Genomic DNA, 23,081 nt, shown 5'->3' with positions numbered 1-23,081 from the left:
TTACTAGGCTGCAGTTAATGCTTCAACCATGACAAAGATTTCATTACAAATTCTCCCAAGAAACTAATTAACATTGAAATTTGTGAAATCTAATAGATGGTAGAAATGTTTAAAATCTAGTAAATATAACCAAAAGCTTTTATTGAGTCATTAAACATGTATCCATGATGGCGTGGTAGCCTGCTAATGTTTCAGTAGCTTACTGAGGAGCAGACGATTTATAAAACTTACTAGGGAGGCTGGGAGGGGGAGTGTACGGTAGGAGTTCTTGCAAACCTCCTGTTAGGGGTTCTGGAATATAACTATTATAGCACCTGTTTTGCACTTCAGAGGTTTTCCACTTAAGAAGTGGCACCAAAAGTATTTTTCTCAGTGCTATATCACACTTACGAATGGTAGAATTGATTAAACATTAAACATCACTCTTATAAGTTCTGCTTGTCCAATAGAAGTGCTGTTTTAGGTACCATTTGGAACTTAATGGTGGTTGAATGATATGAGCAATATCTTTTATATGAGCTATAAAACATCTGTCTACGATGTTCTATTAGCCCGCTAGTCCCATCCCTTGAGAAATGGCACATAATGTGTCATTTTAGTGCCATATTACTCTTGCAGATAGAGGAATTTATAAAAAGCACGTAGATATGAGAAATAGCTTTTGAATGAGCCATTAGGCATCTCTCTATGATGTTCGTGTAGGCCGCTAGGCCTGTTGAATAATAAAAAAAAACAGGAGACAGATCAGTCCTACCGATACAAAAAAGTGATTTTCCTTGTTATTTAAGGAAGGGGACTGTAATTTCCCTGACCCGGGTTCTCAACCTTGCTACTTCCAATGGTAAACTTTTCATTTTGATCTGACGCCATATTCTAGGGATTTTAGCTTTTTTCGAAACCACCACAAATTTCTTTTCGCAATAAACTTTTACTTTTCAGACGAACCGAAATAATAGTTACCATTCCTGAATCAGTGTCAGATGGCATTTTTTTCACTATGCAGTTTTTTTTTTCAAAACGCGTTTTTTTAACTTTTGATTACTATGGGCTGTATTTCACTCTTTACTAGGTTGCAGCTGCCGCTGCAACCATGATTCAGATCATAGTAATTTTTTACTACTGCTTAAGTCATTCATTAATTGATGCATTATAGAACCGGTTTTTTTCGTTAGTTTCTTTCAGCTTAGCGTGAGATAAGATAAAGAGAAGTGACAGAATATATGGAAAATATATAATTTGGGTTATATATTTACACATTGGGGTTGTGGTGGTGAAGTATTTGAACAGTATGAAGTTAGGGAACAATTCTTACTACATAATATGCAAAATAATTGTACCTGACACATTAGCCATGCAGGCCTGCTACTGCTATACTTTACCAATAAGGAATTTAGAAATAGGGAATTTAGGGACCTTTTTTTTCTTAGGGACCATTTTAGGATCGTTTGAGGTTTTAGGGACTTAAGAACCTATATACGACCCTAGTTATCTCTTTAAGCTATTCTTCATCTGGGCAAGCGGAATCATGATTGGCTAAGATTCTTAACAGATGTCTTAACTTTAACCACCATTGCCTTTTTGGTAACCTGTGTTCAAAATCAGTTTCTGTTTTAAGCTCCTCGACGGGGGTGAAATTGTATTGTTTTTCTAGAATTCCTAATACAACTGCTGTATAAGGCGAAATCGCAGTTACATTGCCACCAGGCTGGTTACACTCAATGATATTTTTGATAAGCCAGTCTGCTGCTTTTACTGACATTTTTGTGCCTAAGTAACGGTCAAATGGTGATGGGGAGCCACCTTGTTGATAATGCCCTAAGACATTCATCCTTACATCGAATTCAGGATCACCTTCATGGATGAAGAGTTCTTTCATGAATTGTGAATTATAATTTACATTGGCTTTTCCGCTCGTTAGAACAAGCCCACGTTGAACTCCGTGACGCATCTTATTTTTCATGCGTGCAATGTCCCTCAGATATTCCCAAGCACTACAAGGCTCTTCAAAGATGTAGGCTTGGTCTGCACCACCAGCAAGACCTGCCAGTGTTGCCAAGTAGCCACAGAAGCCTCCCATTGTTTCGACAACAAAAACTCGACGATTAGTTCCGTGAGCAGATTGGCGGATTCCATCACAAATCCTAGTTATTTCATTTAAAGCAGTATCCGCTCCAACGGAAAAATCTGACCCTGGAACATTATTACTGACAGTCGAAGGTATCACTACCATCGGTATACAGAATTCCTGGTGGTTCTTTCTCTGCTCTGCTAGTTGTAAAATAGAATGATAAGCATCAAAGCCGCCAATAACCAAAATTCCATCTATCTTGTGCTTGCTTATTGTTTTAGCAATTTTTGCATAGTTTCCTACGGGTAGTGTGCGCTTAGTGCGAATGAAGGTACCACCTTCCCGAACCCAACCAACAACAGATGACCACTTTAACTCTTCAACAAGATCATTTATAAGGCCTTCCATGCCATCAGTAATACCAAGTACAGTATGACCTCTGTAGATGCAACTCCTTGTGAATGAATATATAGCTGCATTCATTCCACAGGCAGGAGACCCAACACACATTACTGCCAGGGTATACCTACTAGTATTTTGAAAATTTTCAGTGCTTGGTTTAACGGGCATCATACAATCTAGTATTTTGTATGTGCTAAGAATTGATCCAAATCTGTCACCTCTAAGCTGGACAACTTTCTCCCAGTTTCGCTCACTCAAAACCTTTTGAACTGCCTGAGTATCTTCAACACAATCAATCAACGGACGTCGAACTAACTGACTACCCTCAAAGCAAATGACACAGGGTCTATTTTCTGGTTCCGCTTCCATGAGAGTCATAACAGCCTCAGCTCCCATACGACAACCAAGGATTCTATCAAAGGCAGATGGTTTTCCTCCTCGTTGCACATGACCAAGAACTGTAATTCGGGTATCTTGTTTCAAGTTTTTCACTATAATGTTCTTTATCATCTCAGCAGTGATGGCATTACCATTTCTGTCGAGAGAACCTTCCGAAACAATGACAATATTTAGTCTTTGCCCAGCTTTCCGGTGTGAGCTTAGTTTCTTACACATTTGTGATTGCCAGTCACCTTCTGGTGGCCACTCAGGGATAAAAACAAAGTCAGCTTCTGTGGCTAAGCCAGCAATAAGGGCTAGGTATCCACAATGCCTACCCATAACCTCCAGTATAAAAGTTCTTTGATGGGAGCTGGCTGTTTCTACTATAGCATCAATTGATTCAATAATACGATGTAGTGCTGAGTCAGCACCAATAGTCACGTCCGTCTGACAAAAATCATTATCAATAGTTCCCACAATTCCCACGACACTCAAGCACGAATATTTCGTATTTTCTAGTGCACATATTTCTCCTTTGCCCACTAGTTCTTCCAAAAGTGATGACCATTCCTTCTTGAATAGATTAGCACCAGTAAGTGATCCATCTCCCCCAATTACAACCAGATTTGTTATTCCATTGCCCACCAGGTTTTTGGCCGCCTTGAGACGCCCCGATCTGTCTCGGAATTCTTTGCAACGGGCTGATCCAATAACTGTACCACCCTTATGTATAATTTTTGAGACACTTAACCAGTTTGCTTCTACTATATTGGGACCACCATCTATCATGCCCTGGTAACCCTCCCTGATGAAAAATACTTTCGCACCAGCATAAAGACCACATCGAATTATAGCACGCAGGGTGGCATTCATGCCCTGTGAGTCTCCTCCAGAAGTGAGAACAGCAATTGCTTGACCTTTTAATGACCCTTTCAATTTTTTGTAGTTGTCTTGGGAATCTTTTTCTACCATTTATACTTATGAGACACTGATGAATTAAATGTCTAGATCTTTCAGTAATACCAGAACAGTTTATGTTGAGCATACGATAAAGTTATTACTAACAAAAGCGTTCCATTTATTGAATAATCATTAGTACCTGTATAGTATTAACTTTCCCTCCACATATTTTTGAACTTTTTTAATTTGAAAAAAACTTCGTTTTTTCACTCAAGAAATATGATGAAGAAAATCGCAAGTCAGGTAGGTTTAAATTCGAATTAGTCTGATAAGATTAATTAGTAACTGAATCATGGTTGCAGCGTCTGATGCCACCTAATAAAGAACGAACTCTAGCCCACAGTAACCAAAATCAAAAACTTTAAAAAACATTGAAAAAACTGCCAAATGAGGAGGAATCGCCATTTGAAGCTCAGGATCGGAAACAATTAGAAAAAAACTTCCTTTTTTCGAATAAGAAATATGATGAAATAAATCGCAAGCCATGTCAGTTTAAGTTCGAATTAGTCTTATAAGATAAATTAGAAACTGAATCATGGTTGCACCGTCTGATGCCAACTAATAAAAAACGAACTCTAACCCACAGTAACCAAAAACTTCAAAACACATTAAAAAAAACTGCCAAATGAAGAGGAAGCACCATTTGAAGCTCAGGAATGGTAACAATTAGAAAAAACTTCATTTTTTCAAATAAGAAATATGATGAAACAAATTGCACTCCAGATCAGTTTAAATTCGAATTGGTCTAATATGATAAATTAGTACCTGAATCATGGTTGCAGCGTCTGATTCCACCAAATAAAGAACAAAATCTAGTCCACAGTGACCAAAAACTTCAAGACACATTTAAAAAAAACTGCCAAATGAGGAGGAATCGCCATTTGAAGCTCAGGAATGGTAACGATTAGAAAAAAAATTCCTTTTTTCACATAAGAAATATGATGAAAAAATCGAAAGCCAGATCAGTCTAGATTCGAATTAGTCTAATAAGATAAATTAGTACCTTAATCATATTTGCAGCGTCTGATGCCACCTAATAAAGAATAAACTCTAGCCCACAGTAACCAAAAACTTCAAGACACATTTTGAAAAAAAAAAACTGCCAAATGAGGATAAATCGCCATTTGAAGCTCAGGAATGGTAACGATTTGAAAAATTTACTTTTTTCTCATAAGAAATATGATGAAATAAATCGCAAGCCAGATCAGTTTAAATTCGAATTGGTTTAATATGATAAATTAGTAACTGAATCATGGTTGCAGCGTCTGATTCCACCTAATAAAGAACAAAATCTAGTCAACAGTGACCAAAAACTTCAATACACGTTAAAAAAAAACTGCCAAATGAGGAGGAATCGCCATTTGAAGCTCAGGAATGGTAACGATTAGAAAAAAAATTCCTTTTTTCACATAAGAAATATGATGAAAAAATCGAAAGCCAGATCAGTCTAGATTCGAATTAGTCTAATAAGATAAATTAGTACCTGAATCATATTTGCAGCGTCTGATGCCACCTAATAAAGAATAAACTCTAGCCCACAGTAACCAAAAACTTCAAGACACATTTTGAAAAAAAAAAACTGCCAAATGAGGATAAATCGCCATTTGAAGCTCAGGAATGGTAACGATTTGAAAAATTTCCTTTTTTCGCATAAGAAATATGATGAAATAAATCGCAAGCCAGATCAGTTTAAATTCGAATTGGTTTAATATGATAAATTAGTAACTGAATCATGGTTGCAGCGTCTGATTCCACCTAATAAAGAACAAAATCTAGTCAACAGTGACCAAAAACTTCAATACACGTTAAAAAAAACTGCCAAATGAGGAGGAATCACCATTTGAAGCTAAGGAATGGTAACGATTAGAAAACAATTTCCTATAAAAGAAATATAATGAAAAAAATCGAAAGCCAGATCAGTCTAGAATCGAATTAGTCTAATTAGATAAATTAGTACCTGAGTCATGGTTGCAGAATCTGATGCCACCTAATAAAGAATAAACTCTAGTCCACAGTAACCTTAATCTTCAAGACATATTAAAAGAAAAAAAAACTGCCAAATGAGGAGGAATCGCCAGTTGAAGCTCAGGAATTGTAACGATTATTTGGATTACCTACAATAAGCTTTTACAGCTTATTGACATAAGAAATGTATTGACATTCCAAGAAATAACCTGACACCCTTGGAAAATGGTGTCATGTCGAAATCAAAATTGAAAAATTGAAATCGTCATAGCCGAAAACTCCCATAAAGAAAGTGTTATAGATCCTCATCTTAAGTAACAAGAAAAATTATTTTTTGCGCAAGGGAAGCAGTGACATGTTTCCTGTTTTCGTCACCAAAAACGTATCATTTAAAGACTAATTATAAATGAGTCAATTAACGGCTCATTCCAAAGTTAATTTTTATATTTATATGCTTTTGACAAGCATAAAAGATTATAACTAAAAGGAGCAATTTTTTGGTATAATAAAGAAATTTTGCATTCCGGCATAAATAATTAAAAATTTTCCTGTAGAGTTTGAACCGCTTTCAATAAGCACCTTATATGCCCCCAGGGTATAAATTACAACCCTTACCCTAAGGGCTGTGAGGGTGGTTGTCTTCTTCTAAGACCTATTTTCCAGAACTTTCAACTATGTTAAACAAAATGGCTATCTCAAAATTTGATTGGATGTGTTTGGGAAAATGATGGGCGGGAGAGGGGCGTTAGTCGCTCTCCAATCACTTTCAACTATTAAAAAAGGCACTAGACCTTATATTTTCCAATCAAATGAGCCCTTTTGAAGTTTCTACGACAACACTTTCAATAAAAACCATATATGCCCCTAGGGCATAACTTAGAACCCTTTTCCTGAGGACGGGGGGCGGGGGGGTTGTCATCCTGAAAGACATAATTTCTCGAGCTTTCTGCTACGTTGAACAAAATGGCTATCTGAAAATTTTGATTGGATGTTGTTGGGGGAGTGGTGGGCGTGAGAGGGGGATTAGTTAACCTCCAATCACTTTCACTATTAAAAAGGGCACTAGCCCTCTCAATTTCCAATTGAATGAGCCCCTTTTGAAGTTTTTACAACATCTCTGTTTATAAGAACCTTATATGCCCCCAGGGCATAACCGTTACTGTTTTCTTTAACCAAACCAAGTTTACCAAGTATACAATACCATCTATCCCTATTTCTACTGACCGGGACATTAAAGTCCCAGAATAAAAATACCATATATTTTACAAAGGATCCTGTCTGTTTATACGTGTAGCTGTAAGCACAATTCATCTGAGGCATCTCCATCTCCATCAGTTGGTCCTACAAGATTATATACTAGCATAACTTATTGCTTTTACTTTTTAGGCGTAAAATGAGCAACTAGCATTCTATTAATATTGTCACAACCTAATCAAGACTACACAGCCTCCTTATCCGTCACCAGCCCTACTCTGTGCCTATGGACCCCGTTCTTCTAGCATGAGTAAATTAATTCTATATCACCTTATTTTGTGTTTCCTACCCCTGGGATCTGAGTTTCCGAAACTCCTAATAAGTACATCTAGAAGCGTCTGAGTTCGTCAGTCAAAATGTCAAAATGACGAGGAGTAGCACAGACGAGGAGTAGCACATCTTTTCAAAGCTACAGGAAGCTCTTAAGCAGGCTTACAACTAGAAGGTCAGAAGTCCCTGCAACTTCCATTATGAATGGAGACTTTGAGAAATCCTAGACCCCTCTTGATTATAAACAAGGTTCTCCACACCTGGTGATGCTCTTCTATTACTAAGAGTTGATATCCAGCAAAAACTATCTCAGACCTATTGCCTTTGACCAATTGCATATTCAGGCCTATAAGTACTATACCACTATGTGGAGGCACCCCATAATGCGTAATTTTGATATGAAGAGATTTTTAATCCCTCCCCCTCCAAAAAAAAACAAACAACAGAAACAAACAAAACCCTGAAGAATTATCAATAAATCAGAATCTAGTTTAAACACTGTATTTTTAACTAGGCTATAGTTTTCTCGAAGGGCATCATTCCTCGAAGTCACCCTGCAGCGCTGTTTGCAGTGACAGTTCTGGTAAAGCAAACTCGTGAACGGTCCTCCCTGATACAGCTGCAAGATAATACTAGCAGGATTCCTCATTCAGGGATAGGTACGAGGGAAATTTGAAAACAGAAATTAACTATCAACAACAAGACGCTACTGCAAATACAGTTAATAAAGTAAAACAAAGAGCATATTAAAAATATTTTTTTTAAAAACTACTAAAAACGTCACATTAAGAGAAAACACACTGAGATTGCATAAAATAGACTAATTTGGTGTCTAGTGATACAAGGACAATGATTTTCCATTTCAAAAAATCCTAAAGCAGCATTAAATTTCTATGTAAGAGTGGGTTATACCCAACTCTTACACAGGCTTTTAATGCTACTTTAGGATCTTTTTTTGTTCTTTGTTTTGATGTGCAAAGAACGATGTCTTCATCCTTTTTCGTTTCTTGTTTTGATGTGCAAAGGACGATGTCTCTGTCTTTTTTCGGTCTTTCAGTTGGACTTCAAATCGGTAAATTGCCTTATGTACACAAAACAAAACAAAAAACAACTATAAAGAATTTCCAGAAAATGACACGATAGAATGGTTAAAGGTCAACTATTCTATGTTCCATTCGAAACAGCTTTTTCATGTTCATTTTTTGCTAGTGCTACTTTTCTGAAATGAATGAATATGTTGGCCAAGTACAAAAGGGATTTTGGTGTTCTCCCAAAGTCATTTTGAAGATCAAGAAACATGACTGTCACGCCGGCTGTCCTCAAGGGAGAAGCCCCTGTGATAGACCGGTCTGGAGGTACTGAAGATATAGCCATCACTTAATCAATTGCACTGTCACCAAAAATAGGGATATATTGGAAATCAAACTTACGACAAACTGCTGTCTTGGAATAACTTCTTTTAATTTTTGACACAAGTGACGTCCAAAACTTTGCGCCTTACTAAGATGAACTATGCTACTCAACTCTTCCACTAAAACACCATTCAGCAGAAGATTTAACTAGAATATAGACATAACTAAATATAAACGTATTTATATATATATATATATATATATATATATATATATATATATATATATATATATATATATATATATATATATATATATATATATATATATATATATATATATATATATATATATATATATATATATATATATATATATATATATATATATATATATATATAATATATATATATATATATATATAATATATATATATATATATATATATATATATATATATATATATATATATATATATATATATATATATATATATATATATATATATATATATATATATAATTAATAGTTAATATACGAACTCAAATAAAAATACACATTTGTTTAATTCTTTAGTTATTTTCGAAGTAAAGGTGGAACCTAGCCTCTTTGACCTTCTTGCATTCGGTTCATTAACGTTCAATTATATAACATTTGGGCAGAGGTCAACTATATTGGATGAATTGAACTTTACTCTGTCAGATATTAGTAAATTGTCGCAGAGTTCAGCCCAAATTCACCAGTGTCCCGATTCAAACCTATATTCTTGAATAAGATTTTCTTTATTTCAAGAGTTTCACGAAAATTTTGCTTTCAATCCCGGTCCTTCTTCTTTTTGAAAAAGTCTGGTTAGTTATCCGCTCTGGATACATGTTACTTATTAGTATTTTTCTTAGAAAAGACAACACCTCCTCAAAAAATTTTGGAGAGCAAATACTAAAGATCCGGTCAGTTAAAAAAATGATCAAATTAATTTTTACTTGGCGAGCGTGACCGGAACTATAAAACAAAAATCTATTGTTATTTGCAAATTTTCAAATCCAGACTATTTTTTTAAGAAGAACATCAAGAAAAGGAAGTTTCCCATTCTCTTCTAATTCGACAGTAAACTTTAAATCCCCCCCCCCAAAAAAAAAAAATTAAGATGTTCCAAAATCCTTTTAATTCCTCCTCCACATATTCCCATACTAAAATAATGACATCAATATACCGGCCCCAAAAAATATGTTTTAAAAAGTATGAATCTAACGCAATTGTTTCAATATCTTCCACTAAAATATTTGCTAATAATGGAGATAAAGGGGTCCCCATAGGTCAACCATTTAATTTTTTCGAAATGCTCCCCTCTGAATTGGAAAATATAAGATAACTTGTTGCACAACCTTGATAAATACATTATTACGGAAACTTCCAAATCTGTTTTGCCACTAATCAAGTCCAAATTTCTGAACCGCTTTCTTTCTAGAAGACTTTCGGCTGCTTATACATCAATATTTGTGTACATTGATATAATGTCGAAGCATGAAAGCAAAGAACTTGAAGAAATTTCTAATTTTTCAGTTTTTCAACCAAATTCAAAGAATTCATAATGTACAAAATTTGAGGAGACAAAAGTGGTTTACAGATTGACACTAACAACTTCCTCAAAACACTTGTTGGTGACCTTGCACTTGACACAATTGGTCGTAATGGTAGGTTAGGCTTATGAATTTTGGGAAGTCCATGTAACTTATGACACAAGGAACTGCGTGGCAGGCATTTGTAATAAAGTTGAGGTGTAAATTTCCTTTCATACTTTAAACGCTTTAATTCGTTCTTAAAATTATTTGTAACAGAGCCTGTTTGATTATACGATAGCTTCTTGTATGTTTTTTTTCATCATTTAGTAAACTTCTTAATTTAAACTGGAATTTCCTAGTATGACCATCAAAGATATAAGAATTTTAAAAAACTTGGAAAAGGATGGATTAATTACAATTACAAAAGCAGATGAGAGTAACACTTTAGTTGTCAAGACTACTGAGGACTGCGAATCAAAATTAAGAAGTTTACTAAACGATGAAAATAGTTCTTTTAGTCAATTAAATAAAAAAAAACAAGTTTTTTAAACTGAAAGTAAGGAGCGACATTAAAACTTAAAACGAACAGAAATTATTCCGTATATGAAAGGGGCTGTCCCCTCCTCAACACTTCGTTCTTTACGCTAAAGTTTTTTATTGTTTTAAAAAATAAAGTTGTGAGACAGAGTCAAACTTTAGCGTAAAGAGCGAGGCGTTGAGGAGGGAATAGTCCCTTTCATATACGGAATAATTTCTGTTCGTTTTAAGTTTTAATGTCGCTCCTTACTTTCAGTTTAAAAAACTTGTTTTTTATTTAATTTCTGATCGTTTTTTAGTTAATGCAGCTTTTATTTGCATAAAAATTTTACTTTTCTTTTGCTAAATGGATGTCTTTACAAATTAACTTACGTAACTAACTTCTATATTCGTATATTTTTCTTCTGGCAAAAAATACAAAGTTGCAGATTTTTGCAGATATGAGCTTGAAACCTATGTAATAGGGTTTTCTGATACGCTGAATTCTGACGGTGTGATTTTCATTAAAATTCTTTCACTTGTAGGGGATGTTTTCCCCCTCTTTAAAAAATCGAGTAAATTTTCTCAGGCCTGTAGCCTTTGATGAGTAATACTAAACTTAATAAAATTTATATATTTAGGATCAGCATTATAAACACATTCTTTTGATACATTTATTGACATCAAAATTCCGTTTTTAAAAGTTTCGATTACTATTGAGCCGTATCGCTTGTTTTTTTATTGTTTTTTTATTACGTATATGTTATTACGTATATGAAGGGGTTCTCCCCATAGTCAATACCACGCTCTTTACGCTAAAAGTTAAAAAAAATTTGATTCACAAACCCCTGAATCACAAAGGCCGTTTAATTAGAATAGATAGCTCTTTTGAAATCAATAAGAAAAACTGTCGCGTAACGCGCGTGTTTTTGACTTGGGGGACAACCCCCTCAAATACGTTATAATTTCTGTTGGTTTTAAGTTCTAATATTCCTTCTTACATTTCAGTTGAAAAAACTTTTTTTTTTTATTTAATTTCTGCTCGTCTAATGATCGATTTAATTTATAATGATTGGAAATCCGGCGCCCCCTTCATCGAAATGTCTCTTACCCCAAATAAACATCCTCCACGTAAATATTCTCCAGAGTAACCCCCCCCTCTAGCCCCCCCCCCCCCCCCAGAAAAAATCCTTCCTGAAAATGGTTGTATACTTCCCAATAGCCAATAAATAATGCTGGCAAGTCCGGCGCCCCCTTCATGGCAATTTCCCTTCCCCCATGAAAACTTCCCTCATGAACAGATCCTCCAACATAGCCACCGACCCACCCTTCCCTCCCACTACCAGAAAAAAACCTCCTGAAAACTTCTGTATACTTCCCAATAACCAATACTATATGTTAACATTGGGTAAAGTTCATAACTTTTAGCCCTCCCTCTGGGAACTTCGGGGGATTAAGTCTCCCTAAAAGACATAGTTATGATATTTTCGACCATGCTGAACAAAATGGCTATCTCAAAATTTTGATCGGGTGACTTTTGGAAAAAAATAAGCGTGGGAGGGGGCCTAGTTGCCCTCCATTTTTTTTGGTCACTTAAAAAGCTAGAACTTTTAATTTCCGTTCCAATGAGCCCTCCCACGATATTCTAGGACAACTGGGTCGATACGATCACCCCTGGGGAAAAAACAAATAACCACGCATCCGTGATCTTTCTTCTGGCAAAAAATGTAAAATTCCACATTTTTGTAGATAGGAGCTTGAAAACTCTACGGTAGAGTTCTCGGATACGCTGAATATGATGGTATGATTTTAATTAGGGTTATATAGCTTTTAGAGGGTCTTTCCCTCTTTTTTTTAAAATTAGCCAAATTTTCTCAGGCAATTAACTTTTTATGTGTAGCACTAAACTTGATGAAAGATATATATTTGAAATCAGCATTGAAATATAATTTTTTTGATGTATCTATTGGTGTCAAAAACCCGTTTTCTAGAGTTTAGTTTACCATTGAGCTGGGTCGCTCCTTACTTACAGTTCGTTACCACGAACTGTTTGATTTACTTGTTTAAGGAGGAATGGTATGCAGCATCTTAGTATGGGCTATGATCCAATAAGCAACATAACTATCTTTTGAACAACCCTTGGCCAATTTTGCCCACTTTTAGGCTAACATTAATATTTAGCGGGTCTAAACATCAGTAACTGGCTCTTTGTTGTGGCGTGACCTCTTTTAATGAGAGCCTTCTCGATATTCTAGGACCACTGCTCTGATGCGACCACCCCAGAAAAAAAGACAAACATCGGTGAGCATTTTTTCGGAAAAATTCGAAATTCTGTATTTTTACAAATAGGGACTCGAAACCTTTGCTTCAGAGCTTTTGTTAAGCGGAATTTTATGATAAAACTTTCCCCATGATCTCTTCCCATTTTAAAGAAAGTTAAGCAATTTTTTCAGGCTCGACATTTTTAAACGGTAGCTGGAAAAGTCAACAATTTTAAATATTTGGTACCACTATGGAAAGTAAATTCTTTTGATGAATATATAAAGATAACTTTTTTTCTTTTAGAGTTTTGGTTACCATCAGCCCAAGGCTCTTTAGCCACCGATTCTTTACACGAACTATTAGATGAGAAATTGTTCATAATTTTGAGAAATTACCCCTAGGTTTACAACGGGCACGCTACCTTTGGGTGTTTACTTGTTTTATAATCGAAACTTTCTTGTTAAAGAAGCTACTTTAAAAATTGAAGGAGTTAGAAATAGGAGGTTAGAGTAGGCCCTGTTGCCCTCCAATCACCGTTGGCACCTAAAAAGGGAACTAGAAATTTCTGTTACAATAAGACTCCTGGCAAATTTCCATGGCCACTGGATCCATGCCGGCACTGTTGGTAAAAAAGTACCCGTATAAATGGAAAACGGTTTTTTATGTGAAGAAAGTAAGGGGTTTCGTTATCTATGAGGGATGTTCGGTCATCTAAAATTCGATGATGCAACTTTCAGCAAGACTAGATACTTTTTGGGTGGTATATTCCCCCTTTATCTGATAATAGTCAAATTAATTTAGCTAATAATTTTGGACGTGTACCACTAAACTGAAAACTGACACTATTTTTTAAATCACAATAAATCCTTTCGACTTTTGCTTACAATTGGCTGATTTTGTTCAATTTCTCTAAAGCCTAAGAATTCTGTTGTGATTAATATTCAATCGAATATTCTTAATTGGCACTCAAAGGATAGAAATTTCTAAGCTGATATAAATTCTATTCTGGACCTATTCAACACACTGTTATTCATTAATATTAAAATTGCCCAACATTCTATTTCAGATTCACAGTTATTTTTGATTCATGCAAATGGTCTTCCTCATTCATTTGAAAGTTTAAATGAAATGACTGGTCTGTTTGCGGATCAGACTTCACTAACAGTTGCTGCAAAGCCTTAAGTTGATCTTCATAATAAATTCATTATTGTCAGTGGCAAAGTTATAATTTGTCCAAGGCCAATAATTTAGTTGCTATTCAGAGTACAAGAATACAATTCAGTTCTAATAAAAGTCAAGTCCACTCTTTGTTTTAAATATCACATCCTGAATATAAGACTCTCAGTTAAACACTCTCAGTTAAACACTTGATTGATCCATTTTATGAAATAAATTGATTCTTTTTATAAGTAATGAAAATATCATATATTTTGATAATTGATTTCCATATCAATTATTGTTATCAATAATAAACAGCAATGTTTAACAGCCTAATGCTTACTGTTAATAACGATTACGCGATTAATTTTACTAAACAATATTCAATAAAAATAACAACAAAATTCAATAACAAATATATACAGATATTAACTAAAAACTAGCAATAATATTTCAGCATATATTAACAATAACCTTCAAATATTTAAATAACATTTTCAATAACATTTTTAATAAGATATTAACGTTTTTAATAGTTTAAAATTACTAAAACATTTTAAAAACAATTTGTTTAACTTTTTATTAAAGCATTTTAATAACATTTTTAATAAACTATTTAAGTATCAAAAATGAAAAATAACAAATATTAACAAAATAACAAAGAAAAAGAAAAGAAATTCTCATTATTAGCTCTGAGGCGGGAAATTGCGATAAAATAGGAAGAACGAACAGGTTTTGAGCCAAACAATTTTAAGAAGTAAACTCTCTCTTTCTTGGTAACTATTAAATAAAAAAAACAAGTTTTTTAAACTGAAAGTAAGGAGCGACATTAAAACATAAAACGAACAGAAATTATTCCGGATATGCAAGGGGCTGTTCCCTCCTCAACGCCTCGCTCTTTACGCTAAATTTTTTTTTTGTTTTAAAAAATAAAGTTGTGAGACAGAGTCAAATTTTAGCGTAAAGAGCGAGGGGTTGAGGAGGGGACAGCCTCTTTCATATAGGGAATAATTTCTGTTCGTTCTAAGTTTTAATGTCGCTCCTTACTTTCAGTTTAAAAAACTTGTTTTTTTTATTTAATTTCTGATCGTTTTTTAGTTAATGCAGCTTTTATTTGCATAAAAATTTTAATTTTCTTTTGCTAAATGGATGTCTTTACAAATTAACTTACGTAACTAACTTCTATATTCGTATATTTTTCTTCTGGCAAAAAATACAAAGTTGCAGATTTTAGCAGATATGAGCTTGAAACCTATGTAATAGGGTTTTCTGATACGCTGAATCTGACGGTGTGATTTTCATTAAAATTCTATCACTTGTAGGGGATGTTTCCCCCTCTTTAAAAAATCGAGTAAATTTTCTCAGGCTCGTAGCCTTTGATGAGTAATACTAAACTTAATAAAATTTGTATATTTAGAATCAGCATTATAAACACATTCTTTTGATACATTTATTGACATCAAAATTCCGTTTTAAAAAGTTTCAATTACTATTGAGCCGTATCGCTTGTTTTTTTATTGTTTTTTTTATTACGTATATGTTATTACGTATATGAGGGGGTTCTTCCCTTAGTCAATACCACGCTCTTTACGTTAAAAGTTAAAGAAAAATTTGATTCACAAACCCATGAATCAAAAAGGCCGTTTAATTAGAATAGATAGATATTTTTAAATCAATAAAAAATACTGTAGCTTAAAGAGCGTGGTTTTGAATTGGGGGAGAACCCCCTCACATACGTTATAATTTCTGTTCGTTTTAAGTTCTAATATTCCTTCTTACATTTCAGTTGAAATGTAATTATTCCGTATATGAAAGGGGCTGTCCCCTCCTCAACGCCTCGCTCTTTACGCTAAATTTTTTCATTTTTTTAAAAAATAAAGTTGTGAGACAGAGTCAAACTTTAGATTAAAGAGCAAGGCGTTGCGGAGGGTACAGCCCCAAACCCCTGAATCACAAAGGCCGTTTAATTAGAATAGATAGCTCTTTTGAAAGCTCTAAAAAAAACTGTAGCGTAAAGAGCGAGGTATTGACTTGGGGGAGAACCCCCTTACATGCGTTATAATTTCTGTTCGTTTTAATTTCTAATATTCCTTCTTACATTTCAGTTGAAATGTAATTTTCCGTATATTAAGGGCTGTCCCCTCCTCAACGCCTCGCTCTTTACGCTAAAGTTTTTTATTGTTTTAAAAAATAAAGTTGTGAGGTAGAGTCAAACTTTAGCGTAAAGAGCGAGGCGTTGAGGAGGGGACAGCCCCTTTCATATACGGAATAATTTCTGTTCGTTTTAAGTTTTAATGTCGCTCCTTACTTTCAGTTTAAAAAACTTGTTTTTTTTTATTTAATTTGTGATCGTTTTTTACCCCTCACATACGTTATAATTTCTGTTCGTTTTAAGTTCTAATATTCCTTCTTACATTTCAGTTGAAAAACTTGTTTTTTTTATTTAATTTCTGATCGTTTTTTAAATAATGCTTTGAAATCCGGCGCCCCCTTCATAGAAATGGCCCTTACCCCAAAGATATATCCTCCACGGAAATATTCTCCAGAGTAACCCCCTCCTCTAGCCCCCCCCCTCAATAAAAAATACTTCCTGAATATTTTTGTATAAGTCCCAAGAAACAATAAAAAATGCTGGCAAGTCCGGCTCCCCCTTCATGGCAATTTCCCTTCCCCCATGAAAACTTCCTTCATGAACAGATCCTCCACCATACCCACCGACCCCCCCCTCCCACCCACGACCAGAAAAAAAACCTCCTGAAAACTTCTGTATACTTCCCAATAACCAATACTATATGTTAACATTGGGTAAAGTTCATAGCTTTTAGCCCTCCCTCTGGGAACTTAAGGGGATTAAGTCATCCTAAAAGACATAGTTATCATATTTTCGACCCTGCTGAACAAAATGGCTATCTAAAAATTTTGATCGGGTGACTTTGGGAAAAAAATTAGCTTGGGAGGGGGCTTAGTTGCCCTCCATTTTTTTTGTCACTTTAAAAGGGCACTAGAACTTTTAATTTCCGTTCCAATGAGCCCTCCCACGATATTCTAGGACCACTGGGTCGATACGATCACCCCTGGAGAAAAAAAAAACAAAACAAATATACACGCATCCGTGATCTTTCTTCTGGCAAAAAATGCAAAATTCCACATTTTTGTAGATAGGATCTTGAAACCTCTACAGTAGGGTTCTCTGATTCGCTGAATATGATGGTGTGATTTTCATTAAGGTTCTATAGCTTTTAAGGGGTCTTTTCCCCTTTTTTGAAAATTAGCCAAATTTTCTCAGGCACGTAACTTTTGATAGGTAGCACTAAACTTGATGAAAGTTATATATTTGAAATCAGCATTAAAATCTGATTCTTTTGATATATCTATTGGTATCAAAAACCCGTTTTCTAGAGTTTCGGTTTCGGTTTCTAGAGTTTCGTTACCACGAACTGTTTGAAACCTATCCAAATCCTCCAAACAATTCACCTCTATTTTTAGATTCAAAATTTTCAAGCCTGGAACCATAGGCAGCGCAATAGCGCTGCATAAGTAAAAAAACAATGATGACACAATGTATTATTTTTGTTTTGTTTTTTGTTTTAGAGCAGGGCACTCCGTATCGAGGGAGTTGTCGTAGAGACTTCAAAAGGGGCTCTTTCGATTGGAAACTGAAAAGGCTAGTGCACCTTCCAATAGTAGAGACTGATTTGAGGGCAAATAACCCCCATCTCACGTCCAATAATTCTCAAAACACATCCAATAAAAATTTTGAGACAGCCATTTTTTCAACGTAGTTGAGATGTCTGGAAATAATGTCTTTGAGGAGGATAACCTCCCACAGCCCTCAGGGCAAGGGTTGTAAGTTATAATCTGGGGGCATATACGGTTTTTAAAGAAAGTACTGTTGTAGAAACTTCAAAAAGGGCTCATTTGATTAAAAATTGGAAGAGCTAGGACCCTTTTTAATAGTCAAAAGTGATAGGAAGGCAACTAGCCCCCCTCTCACGCCCATTATTTCCCCAAGCCCATCCAATTGAAATTTTGAGATAGCCATTTAGTTCAATGTAGCTTAAAGTTCATAAAATTAGGTTCTTTTAGGATGACAACCCCCCTAAACCCTTGCAGCAAGGGTTGTAAGTTATGCCCTGGGGGCATGTAAGGTTTTCATAGAAAATGTTGCTGTGGAAACTTCAAAAAGGACCCATTCGATAGGAAAATGAAAGGGCTAGCGTCCTTTTTCAATAGTTGAAAGTGATTGAAAGGCAACTAGCCCCCCTTTCATGCCCATATATCCAATCAAAATTTGAGATAGCCATATTTTTCAACGTTGCTGAAAGTTCTGGAAATTCTCTCTTTGAAGGATTACAATCTGCCAAATGCCTCAGGGCACGGGCCTTGAGGCCCATTTAACAGTCAAAAGTTATTGGAGAGTATTTACCCCCTCCCCCATCACGACCGCATTTCCCGAAACATATCCAATCAAAATTTTTATATGGCCATTTAGTTCAACGTAGTTTAAAATTTTTGACGTTAGGTCTTTGAGGATGACAACCCCCCTTAAATCCTTAGGGCACGGGTTGCAATGTTATGCCCTGGGGCATATAAGGTTTGTACAGATGGTGTCGTCGCAGAAACTACAAAAAGGACGGATTCAGTTGGAAATGGAAAGGGCTAGTGCCCTTTGTAATAGTCGAAAGTGATTGGAGGGCAAATTACCCCACATCCCCCCCTCACGCCTACCATTTCCCCAAGCACATCCAATCAAAATTTTGAGATAGAAATTTTGTCAAACGTAGTTGAAAGTTCTGGAAATTAGGTCTTTGAGGATGAATACCCCATTCCTCAGAGTAAGAGTTGTAAGTTATGCCCTGGGGGCGAAAAACATTTTTATAGAAAGGGTTTCCATAGAAACTTCAAAAAGAGTTCATTCCATTGGAAATTGAAAAGGCTAGTAACCCTTTTAATAGTAGAGAGATAATCCGCTCACACGTCCACCATTTCCCCAAACACATCCAATCAAAATTATGAGATGGCCATTTTTTTAGTAGTTGAAATTTCTGGAAATTATGTCTTAGAGAATGACAACCTCCCACAGCCCTTAGGTCAAGGACGGTAAGTCATGCCCTGGGGGCATATAAGGTTTTTATAGAAAGTGTTGTTACGGAAACTTTAAAAAAGGCTCATTTGATTGAAAATTGAAAGGGTGAGTGCCCATTTTAATAGTCAAAAGGTATCGGATGGCAACTAACCCCCCTCTCATGTTCATTATTTCCCCAAACACATCCAATCAAAATTTCGAGATAGCCATTTTGTTCAACTTAGTTAAAATTTCTGGAAAATAAGCCTTTGAAGATCACACCCCCCCCCCCCGTCCTAAAAGAAAGATTTGTAAGCTATGCCTGGGGGAATATAAGGTTTTAATAGAAACGGTTTTCATAGAAAGTTCAAAAAGGGTTCATTCGATCGGAAAATGAAAGGGTTAGAGAAACTGAAAGGGCTAGAGCGCTAAAGGAAATAGAAAGTTCTGTGAATTGGGTGTTTGACAACAACCCACAACCCTCAGGGTAAGGGCTGTAAGTTAGTAGTAATGGGTCTATTGATTGAAAAAATTCATGGAATTTCACGAAAATATAGAGTATAGTCTAACCGGTACATTGACTTACCAAGGACAGTGATATATAGGTTTCACCAGTGATTGCGTAATATGTCTTACCTCTCGCCTGATGCATGAATATATAACGCGGTTTAACCAGTACATTAAGTTACCAAGGATAGTCACACCTTACCAGGGTGCATTCAACTATGATTCTATGAGAAATTACATAATAGTGGTATATGCGATGAGGAACGGGTTTCTGAGTCCTCATTCATGTAAGTCAGATTTCTAATTCATAATATATATATGGCCTACATGCCTTTTAGGGTAAGTTCATTATCCGTGTCAAAAACCCGTGCGTCTTGGCTAAATGTTAATCTATTCATTTTTTTTTACTATATAATCGAGTTTCAAATTATAATTTTGTACAGTTTGAAAAGCTAACTTCAAGGATGTATGAAGTTTTCGATTGCGAATTCAATGGCTTGAAGAAGTCATCATGTGGGGTGATTTTTGAATGTGCGTTTCTATTGTAGTCACCACTGGCATATCAACTACAATATGTATGTCACAATAGAGACATGTGGCGCAATACATTATATGTTATAAACAAACTAGGTTTATATGATAGAGTGATACCTCCATTATATGACGAAAGGAAGGATCTATCCATTGTACAAGAGGAAGTTAGAGAGATATGTTTTTTTTGGTGTAACAGCACTGTATGCAAAAGGGAATGTACCCACCAATAAACTTTTAATCGACAAATGCAAATCTGAAATACTTATATTCAACTTGGAAAATTTGAATTGTGAGGTTTTTTCCAGTAAAATACACAACTCGGAGGACGAAGTTCGAGTTTTTAGCACATGGGTGCCGATAAGTATTCCTTCTCGGAATATGTGTATAAGATATCCCAGGAAGAAGAAGAAGAACAACAAAATCCGTGATATAGATTGGGATCACATCAAGTGGATGATGAAGAATGATGAATTTTTATAACACCCATCACCCCCATGACTATCCAACGGTCTTTTTAAAGACCAACAAATCTATAAACACTTCGTAACCATGGTCATATGAATCTTTTCTGTGCCTTGATAGAAAACAAAACATCACATTGTACTAGTCTGAAATAGTTTTTTTTTTGTACCATGTGAAAAAATTCACAAGGGGTTTGATGTAATTAGCGGCTAATCAGATCAACCCTCGGTATTACTTACCAAATCTCCAAAAACTGAATGCTGAAAAATAATTAGGCTCGAAAAGTAGTTTAGTTTTAATGCTGTATCCATATATGTATAGTTTACTAGGTTTTAGAATATTTTTTAAAGTTACAAACAAAAGCTAATCTTCATAAATTAAAGAAAAAGGGGAAACACCCCAGTAGGGGCTGATTTTCATATCTTGAGTTGAAGTACCCTTTTTAAGCATTAGAAGATATCATGCAGCGACAAAGTGTCGTTTACAAGTGGTGTGTGCACCAAAACAAATATTTTCGCCTAAATACAACAAAAAAGGTATCAAGCATAAAGACTATGAGAAAGGCAATCAGCTTAAAATGATAAAGTTTGTACAAAATATTTTATATTCTGTTGCCACGTGACATTTTTCCTATCTGAGTATAAAAGCAGTAAGTTAAAAGTGAAATACTATTATAGGCAATGGTTCGGAAACTTCATTTGGATTTGATTTTGATGTTGGATTCAATAAAAAAACAAGTTTTTTAAACTGAAAGTAAGGAGCGACATTAAAACTTAAAACGAACAGAAATTATTCTGTATATGAAAGGGCTGCCCCCTCCTCAACGCTTCGCTCTTTACGCTAAAGTTTTTATTGTTTTAAAAAAAAAAGTTTTGAGACAGAGTCAAACTTTAGCGTAAGTAACGAGACATTGAGGAGGGGACAGCCCCTTTCATATACGGAATAATTTCTGTTCGTTTTAATCTATTATTATAGAAACTGCAATAGTTTCATGGAAAATATCTTTCAGCGTATTTTAAGTTTAAATGAAGAGTATCAAATGCTAATTCATTTTGATTTCGCTGTTGGATAAAAATTCGTTCATTTTTATAGAAACTGTAATAGTTTCGCGAGAATCATCTTTTGAGGTGTATTGAGTTTAAATGAAAACAATGGTTCGGAAGCTTCATTTGGATTTGATTTTGATGTTGTATTAAATAAAAAAAACTAGTTTTTTAAACTGAAAGTAAGGAGCGACATTAAAACTTAAAACGAACAAAAATTATTCCGTATATGAAAGGGGCTGCCCCCTCCTCATGCTTTCGCTCTTTACGCTAAAGTTTTTATTGTTTTAAAAAACAAAGTTGTGAGACAGAGTAAAACTTTAGCGTAAAGAGCGAGACTTTGAGGAGGGGACAGCCCCTTTCATATACGGAATAATTTCTGTTCGTTTTAATCTATTCTTATAGAAACTGCAATAGTTTCACGGAAAACATCTTTCTGCGTATTTTAAGTTTAAATGAAGAGTATCACATGCTAATTCATTTTGATTTCGCTGTTGGATAAAAATTCGTTCATTTTTATAGAAACTGCAATAGTTTCGCGAGCTCTGCTTCAAATGCGAAACTTAAGTCCAGTTATGGATCGAAAAATAAACTATTTCTATAAAATCCGAGGTAATAAGGGTTATTGGCCATAAACTCTTGTTTTTTGTACGAAAATTATGGAAAATACAATTCTCTGCTTCAAATGTGAAACTTAAGTCCAGTTATGGATCGAAAAATAAATTATTTCTGTAAAATCTGAGCTAATAAGGGTTATTGGCCGTAAACTCTAGTTTTTTTTTTTAGAAAATTATGGAAAATAAAATTCTCTGGTTCAAATGTGAAACTTAAGTCTATTTTTGGATGGAAAAATATAATTATTTCCGTAAAATCTGTGCTATTAAGGGTTTTTGACCATAAACTCTAGTTTTCTGTAAGAAAATTATGGAAAATAAAATTCTCTCGTTCAAATGTGAAACTTAGGTCCATTTTGGATCGAAAAATAAAACTATTTCCGTAAAATCTATGCTAATAAGGGTTTTTGACCGTAAACGCTAGTTTTTTGTGAGAAAATTATGGAAAATACATTTCATTGGATCAAAGGTGAAACTTAAGTCCAGTTATGGATTGAAAAATAAACTATTTCTATAAAATCTGAGCTAATAAGGGTTTTTGACCATAAACTCTAGTTTTTTGTAAGAAAATTATGGAAAATACAATTCTCTGCTTCAAATGTGAAACTTAAGTCCTGTCATGGATCGAAAATAAATTATTTCTGTAAAAATCTGAGCTAATAAGGGTTATTGGCCGTAAACTCTAGTTTTTTTGTAAGAAAATTATGGA

The 23,081-nt window shown here is 34.8% G+C and overlaps 1 protein-coding gene and 1 pseudogene across 2 annotated transcripts in view; both read right to left on the bottom strand.

The window, feature by feature from the left end:
* Nucleotides 1-23,081, bottom strand: part of waw (Translation factor waclaw) — a 554,624-nt gene that overhangs the window by 81,277 nt on the left and 450,266 nt on the right. For both annotated transcript variants that reach the window (XM_089089339.1, XM_089089338.1), the window contains exon 11: nt 8,731-8,859. In XM_089089339.1, the coding sequence (XP_088945465.1) occupies nt 8,731-8,859 (129 nt within the window). The remainder of the gene's footprint in view (nt 1-8,730; nt 8,860-23,081) is intronic.
* LOC148951807 (ATP-dependent 6-phosphofructokinase pseudogene) lies at nt 1,499-3,823 on the bottom strand (annotated as a pseudogene).

The sequence above is a fragment of the Artemia sp. Qi Xiang Cuo genome, chromosome 5 (genome assembly GCF_049724085.1).
Source record: "Artemia sp. Qi Xiang Cuo chromosome 5, ASM4972408v1, whole genome shotgun sequence".
In the NCBI taxonomy this organism is placed as follows: Eukaryota; Metazoa; Arthropoda; class Branchiopoda; order Anostraca; family Artemiidae; genus Artemia; species Artemia sp. Qi Xiang Cuo.
The sequence above is the reverse complement of the archived record's forward strand: the minus strand, read 5'-3'. Positions and strand labels throughout refer to the sequence as shown.